The sequence below is a fragment of the Loxodonta africana genome, chromosome 20 (genome assembly GCF_030014295.1).
Source record: "Loxodonta africana isolate mLoxAfr1 chromosome 20, mLoxAfr1.hap2, whole genome shotgun sequence".
NCBI classification, from domain to species: domain Eukaryota; kingdom Metazoa; phylum Chordata; class Mammalia; order Proboscidea; family Elephantidae; genus Loxodonta; species Loxodonta africana.
In genome coordinates, this window is record NC_087361.1 from 52,948,199 (window position 1) to 52,970,065 (window position 21,867).

At 37.3% G+C, this 21,867-nt stretch overlaps 1 protein-coding gene across 1 annotated transcript; it reads right to left on the bottom strand.

Moving 5' to 3' along the window:
- Positions 1-654: 654 nt before the first annotated feature.
- On the bottom strand, positions 655-10,120 carry LOC104845932 (keratin-associated protein 26-1). The gene is given in 2 exon segments (XM_010590435.1): positions 655-901; positions 9,813-10,120. Coding segments are annotated over 2 exon segments (555 nt in total).
- Between the last annotated feature and the right edge of the window lie 11,747 nt (positions 10,121-21,867).

Genomic DNA, 21,867 nt, shown 5'->3' on the forward strand with positions numbered 1-21,867 from the left:
CTTTTTTTTGTCAGTTAGAATGTTGTTCTACATTTTTCTCCAGCTCTGTCCAGGACACTTCATTGTGATACCTGTCAGAGCAGTGGATGGTGGTAGCCAGGCACCATCTAGTTGTGCTGGGCTCCGTCTGGTGGAGGCCGCGGTAGTTGTGATCCATTAGTCCTTTTGTAATTCCCTTTTTTAAACATTAGAAAATGCATGTGCGCATTTATTGCTTGAATAATATGAGATGATTAATCAGAACCTTGAAAGTGTCTGTCTTGCCTACTTTTTTCAGATACTTTTTTTTTCCTTTAAATATATTTGATTTAGTAAAATTAAAAGAGCTTACCTTCACAGAAGATAATAAAGAACCAGAAGATACTGTTTTCTATATTATCTGAAAAATAAGCTTTGAGTTCTGCTTAAGAAAATGGTAATGGCATAGAAATCAAGAAGCTTGAGGGTGACAAAGCTCCAGTGAAGAAACCAATGACTAAAAGCACTTAGAATTTCATCAAGTGAGAGGGTACAGTTTAAAACACCAGCTGAACGATGAGCACAACGATCCATCCCCTAAGGAGAATTCATCAACCTGAAGATAATATTTCTTTACAATGCTATCAGGAAAAATGCAGGGTTACCTATTCAGCGTGATCTTCTAAAAAGTGAAGATTACCAGCCTCCAAAGGAAGAACAAGCTGGTTGGAAACTGTTGTACATGTTGGGGAAGAGTTGAAAACGATTAGATCCACAGTTCAGGGGCCTGAAGCTACTGGGCACATAACCCAGAGGTTGACTGCCACAGGAGAGGTAACTCAAATGATGACAGGAGCTGGTCACAAAATTCAGTGGTCAGCAGTCACAGGAGATGAAGCTCAATATATGACAGCCATAGGAGACACAGTTCTGGGGGCAGCAACTGGTGGACACCTAGCACTGAGGTCTGCTACATAGTGATGGTTGGCAGGAACTCGAGAGTTGAGAACTGATGGAAACACAGCTGATCGCTTGGCAGGGCCTGGAAATACAGGAGGTAGTAGAAGGGTAGCAAGAAACTTCACAGGTGCTGGGCATACAGCTGAATGGTTGGCAGCTGGAAGATTCACCACATGCCTCTGAGTAGTTGTCCAGAAGCCCAGCACAGCTTTGGCTTCTACTGGGCAAGCAGAGAGCATCACCACAGTGTACGCCTGTGGAGCAGCACATAGTAGATGAGGAGACAGGAAAGTGGCAGTAACTCCCAGGAGAGCGAGAACTGTATTTCCCAGAAGAGCAGATGCTGGATGACATGGTAGAGTCTGATGTATGGATTTCAGCTTGTCTAAGTCTACATGACACTTGACCTGCTTGCTTACATACCTCGGTGGCTACATACCTGCACTCACTCCCCCTCCACACATTTTAGATCAATTTGCAGTGTAACATCTCAATGGTGTATTGTTGTGTTGAAGATGCTATGAAGATGACTTCCCATCCATCCATAAAATAAGTCTAGCTTTCATCTTCTATTTATCAGTCATCCCAATCTTTCCTCTTGTTTATCAGGCTTGAGAATGAGTGATATAGTCACCTGCATGTTTTACCTGCTTTGCTGCTGTTGCCACCCCTCAATAATGTTTGATTAAAAGGAGTCCATTTGAATGGATGTTTACTCTAGTCATTATTCATGGGAAACAATATAGTTAAAAAGGCATAGTCCTCATATTAGAAGAGACCTCATGTTGCAATCCTTGGAGGAAGTATTGACATCCTGAAACAGTTCCCATATATCAAAACGTATTAGATTTGCCAGATGGGAAATTTCACACCATTCTGTTTTTCAGTCTCAACTAAGAATCTAAGTGTGTGGGGTTGTTCTCTACATATTTGTCCTGGCAAACAGTCAATTTTATGTAAACATTTTAGAGTATATTTTAAACAGCTCCACCCTGACAACTTAATATTCTTCATAATTAAAAATTGAGTTTGATTTCCAATGACTTGAGACAATACATGTAATTTTTCTACATGGTAACATAGATGATATACTGGCTTCTACTAGTGAAATTGTCATATTCGTACTGGTGCCATTCATTGCAAGGCCTAAGCGTGATATCAACAGCCATCAGCTTTCAAACTTCCAGAGTGAATGGATGTCTTCACCTGAGACAATTTACCAAAGCACCTTAGTCTTCATGCAATTAAACTGAGCAAGAATTGAGCAGATTTTTAATATCACATGAACAAAGCTATGTGAAGAGTGCTTATTTTCACCTTGAAGGAACAATCCTGGAGCCTTGTTTTGTATTCTCTTCCCAAAATATGAATTGATCTTTACAGAAAACAATTTCCTGGATTTGGTGGCCTCCCAACACCAGAAGTATCTCTTCTCAAGCTGCTTCCCAGGAGTTTAAAGATTTCAAGCAGCTGGTTTGCATCTAAGAGCACCACCAGTGATCCTTCTGGTGGATTCTTCCCTATTACACAGTTGTTCCAGTTCCCTTCGGGAACGTGGCTTTAGGGCGGCATAGTGACAGCAGTAGCCAGGAAGTCATGCTCCCTCTGCAAAGACTGAATTCCAGCCACATAGCCATATTGTTCATTGGCGAGTCTGGAAAGTTGATGCATTTTTTTCTTAGGAAAGATACTGAAAAATGTAGGCAGATTTTTTCAGAAAAAGTGAGGTGATTTTATAAACCTTTGAAAGCATGCGTGCACACATGCAGAGAGAGAGAGTTAGAGAAAGAGAGCAGGAGAGAGAAAGGAGAGAGAGTGAAAGAGATTGATTATACAAGACAGGGTATAAGAGAGAGCGGGTGAGAAAAAGAGAGACAGCGTACTTGTGCTATATTTTGTGATAGTTTGTATATTTTTTTTTTTTTTTAAAGTAACAGACACAGAGAGCATAGCGTTTGGTGCAGATGGAGTGCAGGTCATTTCTCTGAATTCCATCTTTTTTGTTTTAGACAGTGGAGGAAAAACTGTTTGAAATTTCACATCGTGAATTTTCAAAGTCAATGTACCACATTCTTTCTCAAAGAAAGCCTCAGTGGGAGGCTTCTGTTACTGGTAGAAAATAATGGAAGAGCTTGGAGTCCTTGAAGGTTGAGATAAGGAAGAGGAGCCTGACAAATTTCCCATCTCTATGAACTCTAAGCCCTCCAGATAAATGAAATCTTTCAAACTCTTACATGCTTCCTCTCCTCACCTTGGTAAGTCCTAACTGGGATAGTGGTTTTTTTAATTTTTATTTTTTGATACCTACATAAATATCTCATGATTTAGTTTGTTACTTTTCACTCTCTTGTTCTTTTTAAAGTTTGAAAACAAGGGATAACCAACTATTTTCTAAAATCTCTTTCTCATATGTAGGTACGCTAGATATGGGTTTCAGAAAAAAACTAAGATCTTTCTATCCACATGTATCTGGTAACCAGGACACCCTTGAAGTTAGAGTTATCAAACCAAATATGTTCTCATTATCAGTCATCAGTGATTAATTAAAGTGTGAGCTAGGTTCAGAACATGTAACTGAGAGAGAAGCCTGTAATCATCAACCAATTTTTCATATCTTGATGAAAAATGCAGGAGAGGTCCAACACACCAACCTGCCTGGCATGGGTCCTCTTTTATTATTTGTAATTGCACTGGTAATTCCTCCCATTGTCTATAAAGACCAATGGCTCTGTTATTCTGACGAGTCTCCATATAGTTGCTTGGCTTAATAACCTAAGATCAAGAAGCCACTGAGAGGCCATATCCTTTACCAGAGATGGTTGATTGAGGATATAATGAAATTAACATAAAATGATGAAAATCATACCTGAGAGTTCTTGATATTTTCATTCTCGCACAATAGCTTATTAGTATGCTTAATCTCATTTTGGAGTACATGAATCTAATATGTTCTCTGTATTTCCCTTAGAGTTCTTTGTAAAGCTCAGGTTTTTTTTTTTTTTTTTTTAATTGGTTTTCAGAACAAACTAGTTTCTCACTGAACAGTTAGTACACATATTGTTTTATGACATTGGTTAACAACCCATGACATGTCAACACTCTCCCTTCTCGACCTTGGGTTCCCTATTTGTACAGCTTAGTTTTGATTCAATTTCTATGGCTTCCTCTTGTCTATATGATAAAGTCCATTTTCCTCAGCAACGTTCTTAGATTCTTTCAGTATCTGTCACCAACATGTATTCCCAACCTCTCTCCATTACTCTGTTGCAGAAAACCCACATTTCAGTTTTGTTTAAATATTTAACAGTTCTTAAAAGCCACCATGCTCTTTCAATCTCGGAGACTTTGCACAAGCTACTTCCCTTCTGGAATACATTTCCTTATTGTGCCCCCTATGAATTAATGCACATTCTTTACAACAGGTCAGGAGTCATTTTGTCTGAGAGTGACCCTCTGTACCTCTTTCCTCATTTCCATGCATGATTTCTACAGGATGCATTTGAAAATAATGATTTCAAGATTGATATAAGTAATTGATTTAGATATAAATGATTAGGTATGGACATAGCAAAGTGATCTGAGCTTTATAAGCACTGAATATACCTTCCCAAGAGGGAGGTTTTTAAAAAATTGAAAGGATAGAAATGAAGGGTTATGAAAAGAAAAGTAATATAGTGTTTTATTTATAATTTTATAGTTCTATGGTTTTTCACAGTTCAAAATGTGCTATTTACACATATTATCTAATCACATTTCCCTCTAATGGCTCACATTTGCATTTGTGAATGGAAGTAGTCATTGCAAAATGGATGAGAAACTTCGCAGCATACGCCCTCTGATTACAAATCAAGCTTGTTATTGTTATAGACGGTGAGCCGTTGTGTTGAATTTCAATCCTCAGCACTCTTACAATGTGCTTGAATTTTTTCCTTGTTGTTTTCCTCTTCGGGGGCAAGCAGCAGAATAAAAATTCAGGGGTATATCCAACTCTGTCAACAGAGTGAAGTCAGCATTCAGATATAGGTACAAAGAGAAATAAACGTTTTAGATTCAAATTTGGACCCTTGCTTATGAATCTCGAGCAAGAGGCCTATTAAAACAGGCTGTTTCTTCATCACGAAGATGGGGGAAACGTTAACCACCTTTCAATCCATAAGAAAGGTTAAGGTTAATATCTGTAGAATGCCTGGCATAAGAAATGTGAGATGAATGGTAGTTTTTTTTTTTTGGTATTATTTTTCTTTAGGGATTTAAATATAGGAGACAAGAAATATCTAAAAATCAAACAAATGATTTTAAAACAAAACATTGGTTATAGAACAGGCAGATGTGGATTGGAATCTTAGCTATGCCCTGAAACACACACACACACACACACACACACACACACACACACGCATATGTATGTATTCTTAGAAAACTTATTTGATTTTTCCGAATCAAGGTATTCCTCCTTGTAAAGGCACCATGATAATTTTGGAACAAGAGAGTGGTAATGAGGGTTTAGAGTGGTAATGTATAGGAAGACCTGACAGCAGATAGTAGTTCATGTCCCCCATTCACTAGAAAACACCTATGCCAGCATTGATCAAAATCAAGCCATATGCCAGTTTATGGGCATCAAGTTGAATTGGCAAAGTGTTGTGTTAATGTCATACAACAGTAACTAAGCTGGAGTAAGCAACTGAGAAACTGGAATTGGAAAAATAATTTGGGGAAACAGGAACTGTAGTTACTGCCCAAGTTGGAAACAAAATCGAGCACAAGCTGAGGTGTGCTAAACCCATGGCAGGAACACCAAAAGTCTGAATTTTTTCTACAAGTTGTATTAAGTTAGACTTTTTGCAGTTGTGAGCAGACCCTTAGATAGGATGTGGCAGCAGAATAGGGGTTTTCTTTTTCTACCCTATTCCGTCTCAGATTAGCCCCTGTTCTAGATACTGTTGGCTGCTCTCCCCACCCCACGTACTCCTTTCTTGCTGGGCATACAATTGCATTATGTACAGCAGTCTCCCTTGTGGTTAGGTAAGGCCAACGGACTGAGTTCCATACTTAACTGCAATGAAATGAAACCCCCAGAGCCATCTTGGTAGACGTATCTTAAGGAATCATGTCTCTGTCATCTAATCTCCAAAAGATTGCTTGGTGGAGAGCTGCCATATTGACCTCTTTCCTTGCCTAGTTTTGTTAGAAGAACAAGAATGTATTTGAATCATTATATATTTGGGAGCTTATTTGTTACAACACTTAGCCTATTCTAACTACTAGGGCCCTTTTATGTCAAAACGTACTATTACCTGAAGGATCCTGATTCAAATCCCAAAGTCATCCATAAACTGCAGGGACATTTTGAGAGTCACTAAATCATTTTGCTCCATATTCTCTAACATTTTTAGGGGTCTCTTTGAATGAATAATTTTCCTTACCTCTGTACATTTTCAATATTCTGCATAATTAATCCAGAGTCCAAAAAAGATCAATGTTGCATAAAGCAGTTGCCATGGGCCAAGTAGACATAAAAAAAGGTGCACATGAGTGAAAGTACATGAAAAGCATGATTTATATCCCAAGATGTGCTTTCATTAGGAAGAAAAATAGGGAATAAAAATTCCATTCAGGTTGAAAAACCTCACATTTTAAAAAAAAATAATTTTATTAAAAGTTTGCAAATCAAGTCAGCCTCTCACATATAAACTTATATACGCCTTACTACATACTCCCACTTACTCGCCCCGTAATGAGTCAGCCCGTTCCCTACTTCCAGTCTCTCCTTTCGTGACCATTTTGCCCCCTCTACCCTCCCATCTCCCCTCTAAACAGGAGATACAAACATAATCTCAAGTGTCCACCTGGTACAAGTAGCTCACTCCTCATCAGCATCTCTCTCCAACCCATTGTCCAGTCCCTTCCATGTCTGATGAGTTTTCTTTGGGAATGGTTCCTGTCCTGGACCAACAGGAAGTTTGGGGACCATGACCGCCGGGGTTCTTCTAGTCTTAGTCAGACCATTAAGTCTGGTCTTTTTAGGAGAATTTGGGGTCTGCATCCCACTGTTCTCCTGCTCCCTCAGGGGTTCTCTGTTGTGCTCCCTGTCAGGGCAGTCATTGGTTGTGGCCAGGCACCATGTAGTTCTTCTGGTCTCGGGATGATGTAAGTCTCTGGTTCATGTGGCCCTTTCTGTCTCTTGGGCTCATAATTACCTTGTGACCTTGGTGTTCTTCATTCTTCTTTGATCCAGGTGGGTTGAGGCTCATTGATGCATCTTAGATGGCTGCTTGTTAGCATTTAAGACCCCAGATGCCACACTTCAAAGTGGGATGCCGAATGTTTTCTTAATAGAATATATTTTGCCAATTGACTTAGATGTCCCCTGAAGCCATAGTCCCCAAACCCCCGCTCTTTCTCCGCTGACCTTCAAAGTATTCAGTTTATTCAGAAAACTTCTTTGCTTTTGGTCCAGTCCAGTTGAGCTGACTTTCCCTGTATTGGGTGTTGTCTTCCCTTCACCTAAAGTAGTTCTTATCTACTATCTAATCAGTAAATAACCCTCTCCCACCCTTCTCCCTCCCCCCTCTTGTAACCACAAAAGAATGTGTTCTTCTCAGTTTATACTATTTCTCAAGATCTTGTAATAGTGGTCTCATACAATATTTGTCCTTTTGCATCTGACTAATTTCACTCAGCATAATGCCTTCCAGGTTCCTCCATGTTATGAAATGTTTCACAGATTTATCATTGCTCTTTATCGATGCGTAGTATTCCATTGTGTGAATATACCATAATTTATTTATCCATTCATCCATTGATGGACACCTTGGTTGCTTCCAGCTTTTTGCTATTGTAAACAGTGCTGCAATAAACATGGGTGTGCATATATCTGTTTGTGTAAAGGCTCTTATTTCTCTAGGATATATTCTGAGGAGTGGGATTTCTGGGTTTTTTTATGATAGTTCTAGTTCTAACTTTTTAAGGAAATGCCAGGTCGATTTCCAAAGTGGTTGTACCATTTTGCATTCCCATCAGCAGTGTATAAGAGTTCCAATCTCTCTGCAGCTCCTCCAACATTTATTATTTTGTGTTTTTTGGATTAATGCCAGCCTTGTTGGAGTGAGATGGAATCTCATGATAGTTTTAATTTGCATTTCTCTAATGGCTAATGATAGAGAGCATTTTCTCATGTGTCTGTTAGCCGCCTGAATATCTTCTTTAGTGAAGTGCACGTTCATATCCTTTGCCCAATTTTTAATTGGGTTGTTTGTCTTTTTGTGGTTGAGTTTTAACAGAATCATATAGATTTTAGAGATCAGGCCCTGGTCGGAGATGTCATAGCTGAAAATTTTTTCCCAGTCTGTAGGTGGTCTTTTTACTCTTTTGGTGAGGTCTTTAGATGAGCATAGGTGTTTGATTTTTAGGATCTCCCAGTTATCTGGCTTCTCTTCATCATTTTTAATAATGTTTTGTATTCTGTTTATGCCTTGTATTAGGGCTCTTAACATTGTCCCTATTTTTTCTTCCATGATCTTTAATGTTTTAGTCTTTATGTTTAGGCCTTGGATCCATTTGGAATTAGTTTTTGTGCATGGTGTGAGGTATGGGTCCTGTTTCATTTTTTTGCAAATGGATATCCAGTTATGCCAGCACCATTTGTTAAAAAGACTATCTTTTCCCCAATTAACTGACACTGGGCCTTTGTCAAATATCAGCTGCTCATATGTGGATGGATTTATATCTGGCTTCTCAATTCTGTTCCCTTGGTCTATGTGTCTGTTGTTGTACCAGTACCAGGCTGTTTTGACTACTGTGGCTGTATAATATGTTCTAAAATCTGGTAGAGTGAGGCCTCCCACTTTCTTCTCCTTTTTCAATAATGATTTACTTATTCAGGGCTTCTTCCCCTTCCATATGAAGTTGGTGATTTGTTTCTCCATCACATTAAAAAATGTCATTGGAGTTTGGATCAGAAGTGTATTGTATCTTTTGGTAGAATAGATATTTTTAGTATGTTAAGTCTTCCTATCCATGAGCAAGGTATGTTTTTCCACTTATGTAGGACCCTTTTAGTTTCTTGTACTAGTACTTTGTAGTTTTCTTTGTATAGGTCTTTTACATCTTTGGTAAGATTTATTCCTAAGTATTTTATCTTCTTGGGGGCTACTGTGAATGGTATTGATTTGGTGATTTCCTCTTCCACGTTCTTTTTGTTGATCCAAGTGATTTTTGTGTGTTTATCTTGTAACCTGAAACTCTGCTGAACTCTTCTATTAGTTTCTGTAGTTTTCTTGAAGATTCCTTAGGGTTTTCTGTGTATAAGATCATGTCATCTAAAAATAGAGATAATTTTACTTCTTCCTTGCCAATCCAGATGCCCTTTATTTCTTTGTCTAGCCTAATTGCTCTGGCTAGGACGTCCAGCACAATGTCTTCCAAAACTTTTGATAAAAGTAAGTGATAGGAATGCCTAGAGCACAGGAAAGTCTTGCTAGGGAGATTTAGCATAGAATTCCAAGAGACAAGATAACCCACGTAGAATAAGAAGAGTTATTGACGTGAAGCTCAATGGTATCTCAAAGCCAATAAGCAGAAGTTTGTTTCCAGCAACTTATGATAATCTTCCTTGATAAGGATACTGCCAGCTGCTTAAAGAAGAGGAGTATGGCTGAAAAGCGCTGTATATATAGTTGACGGGTCTGCAGTAGTCAGACATGTAGCTAAGGGATGGATAGTCATAGAACACATACTTGGGGGTTGCTGACGTTAGGACAGGTAACTCGGGGGGCTGCCAAACCTAGCACAGATAACTCAGGGGTTGATGGCTGTAGATCAGGTAGCCCAGGGATTAGTGACTTGGAAGGTGGCAGCTCAAACATTGTCTACAGGATGCTGGATGGCAAGACCTGGAACCATGGGATGTGAGAGGAAGACGGCCAATTCCTTGACGGGATCTTGATATATCAGAACCAATCAGAGAACAGCCAAAAGCGCTGCAGGGACTATTGTCACAACTGGTTGATCTGCAGCACATGGGTTCACCACAGGGCTCATGGCAGTTGACATGGATTGTGTTGCTGCCCAGGCTGCAGAGGGCATCTTCACAGCCCACCTCAGTGGGGCAGAGAACATCGGGTGAGGTGACAGGATCATGGCAGGAATTCCCAAGGGTGTGAAAGCTATAGTTTCCAGAGCAGCAGTTGTTGTAAGACATGGTAAAGGTAGATCGAGGCCTTGATTAGACTGCAAAAAGTAGGTTGCTGAAGAGTGATAATTACTTGCTGGGTCTATCTTTTATATACCGTACCTGTTAGATGTTCGTTCCTTCTATAGCCTATCCTTCTTTTCATAGTTAGAATCTTTTTATGCCATCTCATTAGAGTGTTACTTAATTGCCTACCAAGTGGTCCTCCCAACATCCTATAAAATATGTATTATCAGTATTACATCCTTCAAATAACTATCATTCCCAAGTCTATCTTGTCTCCCTCACTCAATGTCTCTCACATTATAGGTCAACTGCTTCTTTAGGAATTATACTATTAGTCATTTTTATAAGCTTTTGCAATTCCTTAAGACTGTTGTTAGGAACCCACAGATTGACTAACATAAATGGGCAGAATTGATTTATGATCATCTTTTTTTTCAAGAAACAAAATGTGTATATAAATATTAAAAATATTATTTTATTTTATTCTTTTTAGAAGTGATAAATGTTGAAAGTTCTCCATTTGAGAGTTGAACCTTATTTTGCATTCTTTGGAGACACAACCTAAATTTGAAACTCAATTCATCTTCTGAGAAACTTGACATGGATAACATTGCCAAGTACATTTTTCCCACTGAAGAATGGTGACCTGAAAATCTTTGAGAATCTTTCTTAAGAACCTCACCCAAGGAGCCTGTACATCACAGTTCTTTCTCTTATTAGCATTAAACTGAAGGTATTAGCATGCATAATTTGATAGAGGCTGTGTTAAAAAAAAAAAAAAGAGGTCTCTGTCCTTGGGTGCTTCGGTAAGTGAATTTCAATTTGATAATGCATATATAAAGAAGGTGTTTATGTTTATAACCTGTTTCCACATTACTCTTTTTCAATGAGCATCTTCCAAGACATAAGAACTTGTGAAATAATTACTATTTATCCAATTATTTAAATAAGAAGTACAAACCAGGAAAATGTAATTATGATTGATTGATTTTCCAAAGTTTTGTTTGTCTGTTGATCATTTGGAATTCAGAATGTGTTTATACACAAAATGAAGTGGAAGTTCTCTGAGTAGTGCACAAATTTTTTTTTTTTTTTTTTAGCTTAACACTGTGTTGAACACTAGAATGCAATCTCAACCATATTGTTTGGACTTTCACATGGTACTTGAAGAGATCCATGTAAGGAGACAAATTATTTCATTTGTCTCTGGAGCCACACCTTTGTGCATGTTGCATGTCGTGCATGTTGAGAAGGGAAAACAGTGGATCTCTTATAAAATAGTGTTCTTCCCCCCAGATCTCAGGGGATTATTCTTTTTTTTTTGAATGTTGGGGAGGCAAGATCTAGCATTCATAGTCATAACATAATTACGAGTTTGCTACTATGTCATTATAATGCTTTCACATTTACCTTTTCTGAAGTTCATTTTCCTCGTATCCAAAATGAGCATATTAAAAAAAAAAAAAAAAACTCACTGGTATTTTTCAGGACTTAATGAGAAGAATGTATGTAAAAGGCCCTGACTACAGTCCACCTGGCACACCTTGAATGAAGTGGGATATGAGGTCAGTCTGCCTGAGTTACCAAACCTAACAGTCGTGGATGACCAAGGTAGGGTTGACCAAGCCAGCTTTTAGATTGCTGTCACACACTACCTTCCTTAAGCTGTGGCTTCTGAACAAAGGCAAATCTTCCCCTATGATAGAGAAGGCTTCTTCAGTCAAAAGTATACAAATAGCTAATCTTTCTGGCTAGGAGCTTTAAAAACCTATCATGATTCATTTATATCAATTTAGTAGTTAGCTGTGTCTTCTCCTAATACGGGACAATAAGAAACTTCTACATTGGCACTAAATTCACATCTGTTCCTGTATATGGAGATTCAAAAGGCATTTTTATATGAAATTTCTGGAATATTCATAGCACTATAAAACATTTTATGATCCTTGTATAAACTGAAAATGGAGTGAGTCAGGTTGCAATTCTCTTCATTGAATTGAGGAGTGTCTGTTATAACTATCAACACACTCCACCCTCCTTACATTGAAGTTTGGAGAACATGCTTTTTTAAAGTTGGGGCAACTGACAATTTAATCTAGAAAATGGGTACCCTAGACAACAAATCTTTTCTAATTCTGGGAAATGATACTCCTTAATGATACGTGACCCTCAAATCAATTGAGATTCCCATATACATGCAAAAGTTGTGTTTCCATGACTAATGCCTCAGGGCGGATTTATCTTTTAAATATCTCAATAATCAATAATAGAATCATACAATTGCTTTATTGAATAGAGGATTTTGTGGATTGTTATTCCCCAAAGTTAGGTTCCCACCACTGGATACATACATCATAACTAGTTGGGCTACATTTTAAGTAAGGAATGGCTTTCCTTGATGTTATTAAGTTAGTATACAAATCTATTTAGTGAAGTAGATAGTGGGAAAAGGCAAATCTTCCTCTATGAAGACTTACCTCCAATACTCTATATTTAAAAGTAGTTGCAGAGCTAGGAAACCCTGGTGGTGTAGTGGTTAAAAGCTATGGCTGCTAACCAAAAGGATGGCAGTTTGAATCCACCAGGTGATCCTTGGAAACCTTATGGAGCAGTTCTACTCTGTCCTTTATGGTTGCGAGGAGTCAGAATGAACTCCACAACAATGGGTTTCTTTTTTGGGGGGGGTTATTTTTTATATAGATAACATGTTACAAGTAGCAAAAGAACAAAGATGTTGCTTTTTCTCCCTTGAGGCCACACAGATATAGGAGAAAACAAACAAGTAAATAAAGAAAACAACTATCTGCAATCCCATCTGCTCTCTGAGTAAGATGGGCTCATTTACAAAGAGGTCAATTTGTCTTTTTTAGCATACTGATTGACTTAGATGTCGAAATTTGGCTGTAAGATTTCGGGAGGGCTGAATTTCTTTTCGTTGTATTATGAGATTTTGCAGCTCCTGACATCATTCCAAATGGAGAAAGAGGGGAAAAACGAGCAGAGTAGACTGTATAGATGTGCCACATGTACTTATCCCCCCAGTTAATCCCCAGTCTTCAGAGTCATAAACTTGTTTCTTTTGGAAAGCAATGAAAGAGCTGGATATAGCTTCTGCGTTGATGATGAATAAACCAACGACAGTAAGAATAGTAACCAGAAGGAACCATAATCCTCAGGGAATTAGTGGAAATAGTTGGATGATTCAGGACCTTCACAGGCCATGAGTTAAGTAATTTATAGACAAATATATATATATTTTTTATAAGCAGCAAGGATCCTTACCTGACACCTATATTTACAAAACTCTGTCTTCTACTCTAGTTCTACCTGTATTTCATATCATGAATTTGTAAAGCTAAGAGAGACCCCAATAAATCACCTCTTTTGTTCTGTTTTCTAGCATTTTTCCTCTATGTTGAAGATAGTTTCTATTGCTGTATTTCCAATTTACTGATGTTTTCTTCTGCAGTGTCTACCTGTCTGTTAATGCCATTCACTGTATTGTCCATTTACTGTAGGTTTAATCTCTCTAAGTTTGATTCGAGTCCTTATTTATGTCTTCCATGTCTCTATTTAACATGACCAAGCTTTCCTGTAGCTTCTTAAACGTAAGGAATACAGTTTATAATAACGGTTTTAATGTCTTTGTCTACTAATTCTATCATCTGTGCTATTTATGTTTTTTTTTAATTTATTTTCTTTTATTATTTTTTTATCGTACTTTAGATAAAGGTTTACAAAATGAACTACCTTCTCATTAATTAATACACATATTGTTTTGTGACATTGGTTGCTAACCCCACATGATGTCAACACTCTCCCCTTCTTGACCTTAGGTTTCCCATTACCAGTTTTCCTGTCCCCTCCAATCTTCTTGTCCTTGCCCTTGGGCTGGTGTGTCCATTTACTCTTGTTTTTATGGGTCTGTCTAATCTTTGGCTGAAGGGTGAACCTCAGGAGTGACTTCATTACTGAGCTAGAAAGGGTGTCTGGGGCCATATTCTCGGGTTTCTCCAGTATCTGTCAGACAAGTAAGTCCGGTTTTTTTTTTTTCCTTTGAGTTAGAATTTTGTTCTACATTATTCTCCAGCTCTGTTTGGGACCTTCTATTGTGATCCTTATCAGAGAAGCTGGTGGTGGTAGCCAGGTACCATCTAGTAGTGCTGGACCCAGTCTGGTGGAGGTTCTTATGATTGTGATCCATTAGTCCTTTGGGTTAATCTTTCCTTTGTTTCTTTGGTTTTCTTCATTCTTCTTTGCTCCAGACAGGGTGACACCAGTGGAGTATCTTAGATGGCTGCTCACCAGCTTTTAAGGTCCCAAGTGCTACTCATTATGGATTACTTTTAAATTGATTGATTTGTGCCCATATTATAGGTCTTATTTTCCTGTTTCTTTGCATGCCTCTGATTTTTTATTGGATGCCTAGCATGGTGACTTTTATATATTTTTTGTGTTGCATATTTTGCATTCCTGTAAATAGTCTTGTGATTTGTTCTGAGACACAGTTACATTACTTTGAAACAGTTTGATCTTTTTGGATCTTGTTTTTAAGCATTATGAGATGGTACTAAAGCAGCACTTAATCTAGATCTAGTTTTGCCTGACAACTGAGCAAAGTCCATTGTAAGTACTCTACCAGCTTGTTACTCTCTGTGGTAGGGACAGTAACTATCCCCAGCCCTCTGCGAGTGCTGACTATGTTTCCTCTAATTCTTTAAGGTGATTCTTTTTGCAGCCTTATGCAGTTTCCTCACATAAATCCACTGATCAGTACTCTGCCAAGCTTTCTTGTACAGTCTTTGCAGACCTCTGTTTCTATGCGGCTCTTTCCTCTTTAGAGTGCTGTCCTGTAAATTCTAGTTGCCTCGGTCTCCCTGGATTCCCAGATCCACCACCTCAACTCTGAGAAATCTATATGCTTTTCCTGGATTCCCTTTCCAAGGCCATGGCCAGGAAATGGCCTTCAGGTGTTAATTTGGAAACAAACATAGGACTCATCTCATTTGCTCGTCATCTTTCAGGGATCACTGTTCCTTTTTTCCTGTTGTCCAATGTCCTGAAAACCTGTGTTTCAGTGGTTTTGTCCAGTTTTCTAGTTGTTTCAGATGGGAGAGTAAATCCTGTCCCTGTTACTCCATCTTGACTAGAAGTAAAAGTCCAAATCCCCTAATTTTTTTTTTTTTACTGTTATGTAGATAGATGCAAGTAATCATTTCACCTTCTTTTTGAAGATATTAAAAGACAGATATCACACTTTGTTGTGATATTTCTCCTTACTTTGAAGCTCTTATTTATGTCTGGCAATCATCATTTAAGCCAATTTTTTTTCTTTTTTTACATATAGGGTCATTGTGACCATGAAGAGCAATTTCTCAAGGTATTTTTCAAGGAAAATAAATAAATCAGTTTCTGTTTTAGGTAAAACTAGTCATTTTTTTTTTAACTTCTTATTTCCACTAAATTATATATACAATGCAGTTCTTAGTTTATATATGTGTGTATATATATATATATATATATATATATACACACATACATATAATGTAGTTCTTAAGTAGTTTCTTTGCTTTTTTTTTTGGTGAGTAAAACAAGTAACAATACTCTACCAAGATTGTCTCTAAGGAAGAAACTGGAAGCAAGGTAACTTCTCAGCTAACAAATATTTAATTTCCTACTAATTCAATCCAGAATAATATTGTTATTATATAAGTCTCCAGATTTATTTTTTGGTCACCTGCATCCTAGAGATTTTTTGCTTTTTCATAAAGGTACCTATTCAATGATATGTCAAGTTTAGTATCCTAACAAGTATAAAAAACAGATAGGCTATTATGGTGAAAGTGTAAATTTACTGTTAAGAGCACCTCGAAGAGTCTTATATAAGCAACATTTTCCTATGGTCAAACACTTGATAAATGTGCAAGAGTTTTGGATTTCTAAAACATGACATGCTCACGTATAGTTGGCATATGTATGCCTTATTAGCTTTAATTGGTATTTCACCATGTCAGAAAGGTAATACAGCATTTCAGGGTTTTGCTGTGTTTTTCCTCTCTAGATCATCATTTCTCTGATTTATGTCTATAAATCCATGATTTGCCATAATTCTTGTTTTCTCAGTGTTTTGTTAATTTTATTGATGTCTTTGAAAACATATTCAGAATCTCTCAATGTATTAGTTACCTTAATTTTTGCACAACCATCATTTTAGAATGCTTTTCTCTCCATAATTGGAATATCAATATCTAGATCAGAGATTGGCAAATGTTTTCTGTAAAGGGCTATATAGTAAATATTTTTAGTTTTTTGGGTCATATCATTTATGTTTCAACTACCAAACTTTGCCATTACAGTGCAAAAGCAGTTATAGAAAATACACAAATGGAGTGTAGCTGTGTTTCAGTAAAACTTTATTTGCAAAAACAGGTGGCAGGCCGAATGTGCTCTACAGGCTATCGTTTATTGAATTCTGCTTTAGATGATGTCCTCAACATTAAAACAAAACAAAACAAACATAAAATACTAAAACAGAAAGGAGAGGAAAGTATATAAAAAAATTTAAATACATTATGAAGACCAAGGCCATACCACATCTCTCTCAATCATTGGCGTAACAACACATCCATAGAAAATTTAATATGTAGCTGAATTTAAATATTTTACCAGGTGTAATCAAAGAATAGATGATTGCAATTGGCATGTTTAGAAATATAATACATCAAGTTATTAGCCATTTTTCTCCCATGTTTCCCTTCCCAACTGTTAGACCAGAGAGAAAGCACACATCTATATTTATAACCTGCCTTGTTACTTTCCAATTTTTTTTTTTTTTAGCAATATATTTCATCCTATTTTAAGGACATTCTCAGAGATTTTATAGTTTAGCAGCTGAGTACTTGAGTAGACATAAGGTCAGAACACACCATTCCTCTCCTTGGATTTAATGAACATATTGACAAACCACAAAAAAAAAAAAAAAAAAAATCAGTATTGTAGCTTGTTGATTTTTTTATTTAAGTTATATTCAATGTTGTACTTCTGTGTGATACTTTTTCTAATAGTTTAATAATTCAATACTTATAACAACACTTAAATCATTAATAAAAACACAAACAACGTATGTCATTTGTTGGCAAGGTTGAAGAACAATAGAAATTCTCATTCTTTGCTAGTGTTGTCGCTTTTAAATACTGTTGATTCTGACTCATAGTGACCCTATGTACATCAGAACAAAACACTGCCAAATCCTGCACCTTCCTCACAATTGTTGTTATGCGTGAGCCCATTGATGCAGCCACTGTGTCAATCCATCTCGTTGAGGGTCTTCCTCCTTTCTGCTGACCCTTTACTTTACCAAGCATGATGTCCTTCTCCAGATACTGGTCCATCCTGATAGTGTGTCCAAAATATGTGAGACAGAGTCTCGCCATCCTTACTTCTGAGGATCATTCTGGCTGATTCATCCAAGATTGATTTGTTTGTTCTTCTGGCAGTCCATGGTATACTCAATATTCTTCATCAATACCATAATTCAAAGGTGTCAATTCTTCATTTTTCCTTATTCATTGTCTAACTTTTGCATGCATATGAAGCGATTCAAAATACCGTAACTTGGGTTAGGCCCACCTTAGTCGTCAAAGTGACATCTTTGCTCTTCAACACTTTAAAGAGGCCTTTTGCAGCAGATTTGCCCAACGCTAATGGGAATGGAAAATTGTACATCCACTGTGGAAGATTATTTAGCAATTTTTTACAAAGCGGAACATAGTCTTACCGTAGATCTATGGTCACACTTCTAGGTATTTAACAAGCGATTTGAAAGCTTATGTGTATACACAAATCTGCATGTGAAAGTTTATAGAAGCTTTAATCATTATCACCAAAAACTGGAAGCAATCACAATGACTTCAACAGGTAAATGGATACCTCCATATAATAGAATACTATCAAATGATGAAATGGGTGAGTTATGGGTGGCGCAAAAATGTGGATGAATCTTAAGTGTGTATTTCTAAGAAGCCAGGCTGAAAAGCCTGCATACTGTATGATTCCATTTATATGGCATGTTGGAAAAAGCAAAACTATAGAGATGGACAAAAAAAAAAAAAAAAAAAATTCAGTGGTTGACATGGTTTGGGGAGGGAGCGAGTTGAATAAGCAAAGCACAGGAGATTTCTTAGGGTGGTATAGTACTGTGTAGTGCTGTAATGATGGAGACATGACATTATTTATTTGTCAAAATTCATAAAACTTTGTAGTACACAGATTGAACCTTAATGTATACAAATTAGAAGAAAAAACCATTTAGGCGGTCAGAGGATGACCAGGTAGAATGCAGATGGTGATAAGAGAATTTAATAGTATTACAAATGTATGTTATGATCTCACTAATGGAGGGGGAAGAAAAAAGTGCTGACCTAAGTAACTTTGGAAATGAGTGGAGTCTAAATTTAAAGGAAAAGGGAATTATACCTAAGCACTGTACTGTAGTTGATATAGTAGATTCCAAGAGGAATATGGGTTACTAATTCTGAAACACCACAGGTGTGTATTGGAATACATGTGTTCTGTTGAAGTGGGAGTTTACGGACAAAGGAAGAAGGCTGGAATGATCCAGGTGGTAATGGATTATATTTGGAAACATTAGTATGAACTCATGTTTAGCTTGCTGTAGATACATGTGGTTACATATAGAAATATTTACAGATATGTGCATAGACATGACTCAGTATTGTTGTTAGCTGCCATCAAGTGGATTCCTTGCTCTGTCAGCTCAGAGGGCCTAGAAGCAATGGCACTCCAGTAGTAACAGCCAAATCCAGTGTCCAGATCTTGGTTTCTAATTCATTCTTCAACAAGGAATCATGAGTCCTTGGAAAAATGTCTGATTCTAGGGCCGGGGAAGAGAATACACAAGACAAGCTTAGAGCATCACCAAGTTTCAGAAAATGAGGAAGTACTCAAAAACAACCAAACAAAAATAACAACAAAAACAAACACAAAATGATGGGGGTAAGGCAAAGGGACACAGGAGCCAATGGAAAGAGCTCTCAATGCCAAAACTGCAATGATTTAAGCAACAAAATAACATCATACTGGGTTATAACTCAAATCATAAAATATATATCAATGAGTCCACACTGATGTAAGTAAATGATTATATAAATAATCAAATATGGAGAACAAATGCCCCACACAGAAGAATTCTAAATAACGTATGTCAATGCTGCCCCCTCCAGAATGTAGAGCATAACTCCCACTTCTAAGTGTGAGGTTAACATAGTGACTTTCTTCCGAAGAGTGTAGGGAGAAGAAGGAGGGGGTGAATAACTTTACAATGGAGAATCCTGACAAACACTACCTTGGCCAGGGGATCAATGTTGACATCAACAATGGTAAGTCATGTTGATAGTATGTACTCTTGATATGGCAATTTACCTCTGTGGTCTTCCTTCTGAAGACCCATAAATCCAGCCTAATCCTGAGAAAAATAAGAGGCAAATCCAAATTGAGGGACAGGCTACAAAATTCCTGATCAGTACTTCCTAAAAGTCTCAAGGGCATCAAAAACAAGGAAAGTCTGAGAAACTGGCACAGCCAAAACGACCCAAAGGAGATGCGGCAACTAAATATAGTGTGATACCATAAGTGAGATCATGGAACTACAAAGCATTAAAAAAAAAAAAAAAAAAGTTGCCATTGAGTAGATTCTAACTCATAGCAACCTTATATCTGTCAGAGTAGAACTGTGCTCCATAGGCTTTTCAATGGCTGATTTTTTTTTTTTTTAAAGTAGATCCCCAAGCCTTTCTTCTAAGGTGCATCTGGGTGGACTCAAACCTCCAATCTTCTAGGTAGAAGCCAAGTGTGTAACACATCAATATTGGTTCATTAATCTGTTCTACTCTGTCACATGGGATTGTTGAATTGAAATGCACTGGACAACAGCTAACAACAACGCTTATGACAAACATACAAAAGAATGTAAGTTGCTATTAATATGTTAACTGGATGTAGGGTATATGGAGCTTTCTGTACTATCTTCATAACTTTTCTGTAAATCTAAAATAATTCTAAAATTAAAAGACGAATGAAGTCCTGATACATGTCATATCATGGATGAACCTTGAAAACATTGTTGAGTAAAATAAGTGAATCACAAAAGGACAGATATTGTATGATGTCACCAATATGAAGTACCTAGAATAGGCAAAATGTATAGAGATCAAAGTTTATTAGTGGCTTCCAGTGGCAGGAGACAGGAGGAAAAAGGGAAGCATTGTTTAGAAAGCATTGAGTTTCTGCTAACAGTGACAGGAAACTTGGCAAAAATTTTGGTGATGGTGACACCACATAATTGATGTAATTGGTCTCACTTAATTGAGATATTGAATTAGCAAATGTTGTGTTATCTGTATTTTTATAACAATGAAAAAGTTATTAAAATTGCAAACTGTTAGCTGAATTCTTTACTACTGAAAAATCAAAGGTTTGTTTATTTCACATTCTCATCAGTTTATGCCAAAGACATATCTGGTATCTGAATGGTAACTTAACTTCTTTTGTCAAATAGACAACTATTTAATAATAACTTACATTTTGGTACCATTTAAAAAAAGAAAAAACACTGTCGAGTCAATTCCGACTCATAGCGACCCTATAGGACAGAGTAGAGCTGCCATAGGGTTTCCAAAGCTGTAATCTTTGCAGAAGCAGACTGCCACATATTTCTCCCAGGGAGCTGCTGGTGAGTGCTTTAACCACTGTACCACCGTACCATTTATAAAGCACTTTCTCATATTCAACCTCATACCCCCCCCTTTTTTTTTTTTTTTTGCGTCAACTCTATGAGGCAGGAAGACAGAAAGGAGGGTTTGTTTTTCTGATGAGAAGATGCTTTCACAGAATTACTAAGGAGCAGCTTAGGTCTATAAGCCAGCCCTTAGGACATCTTACTCCGTGTTACTTCCCCATACTTGGTTTCTTAGATATTCCACCCCTCCAAGCAAAGCCATGTTATTTTTAAAAATGTTAATATCTTTTCCTTTGGAAACCCTGGTGGCACAGTGGTTTAGAGCTACTGCTGCTAACCAAGAGGTCGGCAGTTTGAATCCACCAGGTGCTCCTTGGAAACCCTATGGGGCAGTTCTACTCTGTCCTATAGGGTCGTTATGAGTCAGAATCGACTCAACGGCACCGGGTTTGGTTTTTTTTGGTTCTTTTCCTTTAGCTATAGCCAGAGAGCAAAATCTGTGTTACCATACTGTTTCTGAACGCTAAATAGCATCACTGGAGCCTAAAAGAACAATGATGATAATATACCTTCCTAAGTGACTCCTCCATCCATCCATCACTCTATTCTCCCTCTGCTAATAAGAACTCGAGAATTAATTATATCATTTCTTATACTTAATTTTTCAGGAGATGAAGTAAAGCCAATGAGCTCCATGGTGAGCAACCTTGCTATTAAGCTGTCAGCTTACCACCAGGCAGTACCCAAGTGAAGAAGAATTTAACATCGGTGATGAAGCAGAAGGTCTATTTGCCATGAATGGACAACTGATGGAAATGTGGTATTGATTGGTGGGTGTATTTTCAATGTTTCCATGAGTTTTGAAAGCTATTACTTAAAAGAAACACATCATTTCCTGATTTTTAACATGTTATAGAAAAATAATTCATTTCCAGAAAATCTAAATGGGACTCTTCTGACATCACTGTGAATAATTCATGTCACTAATTTATGA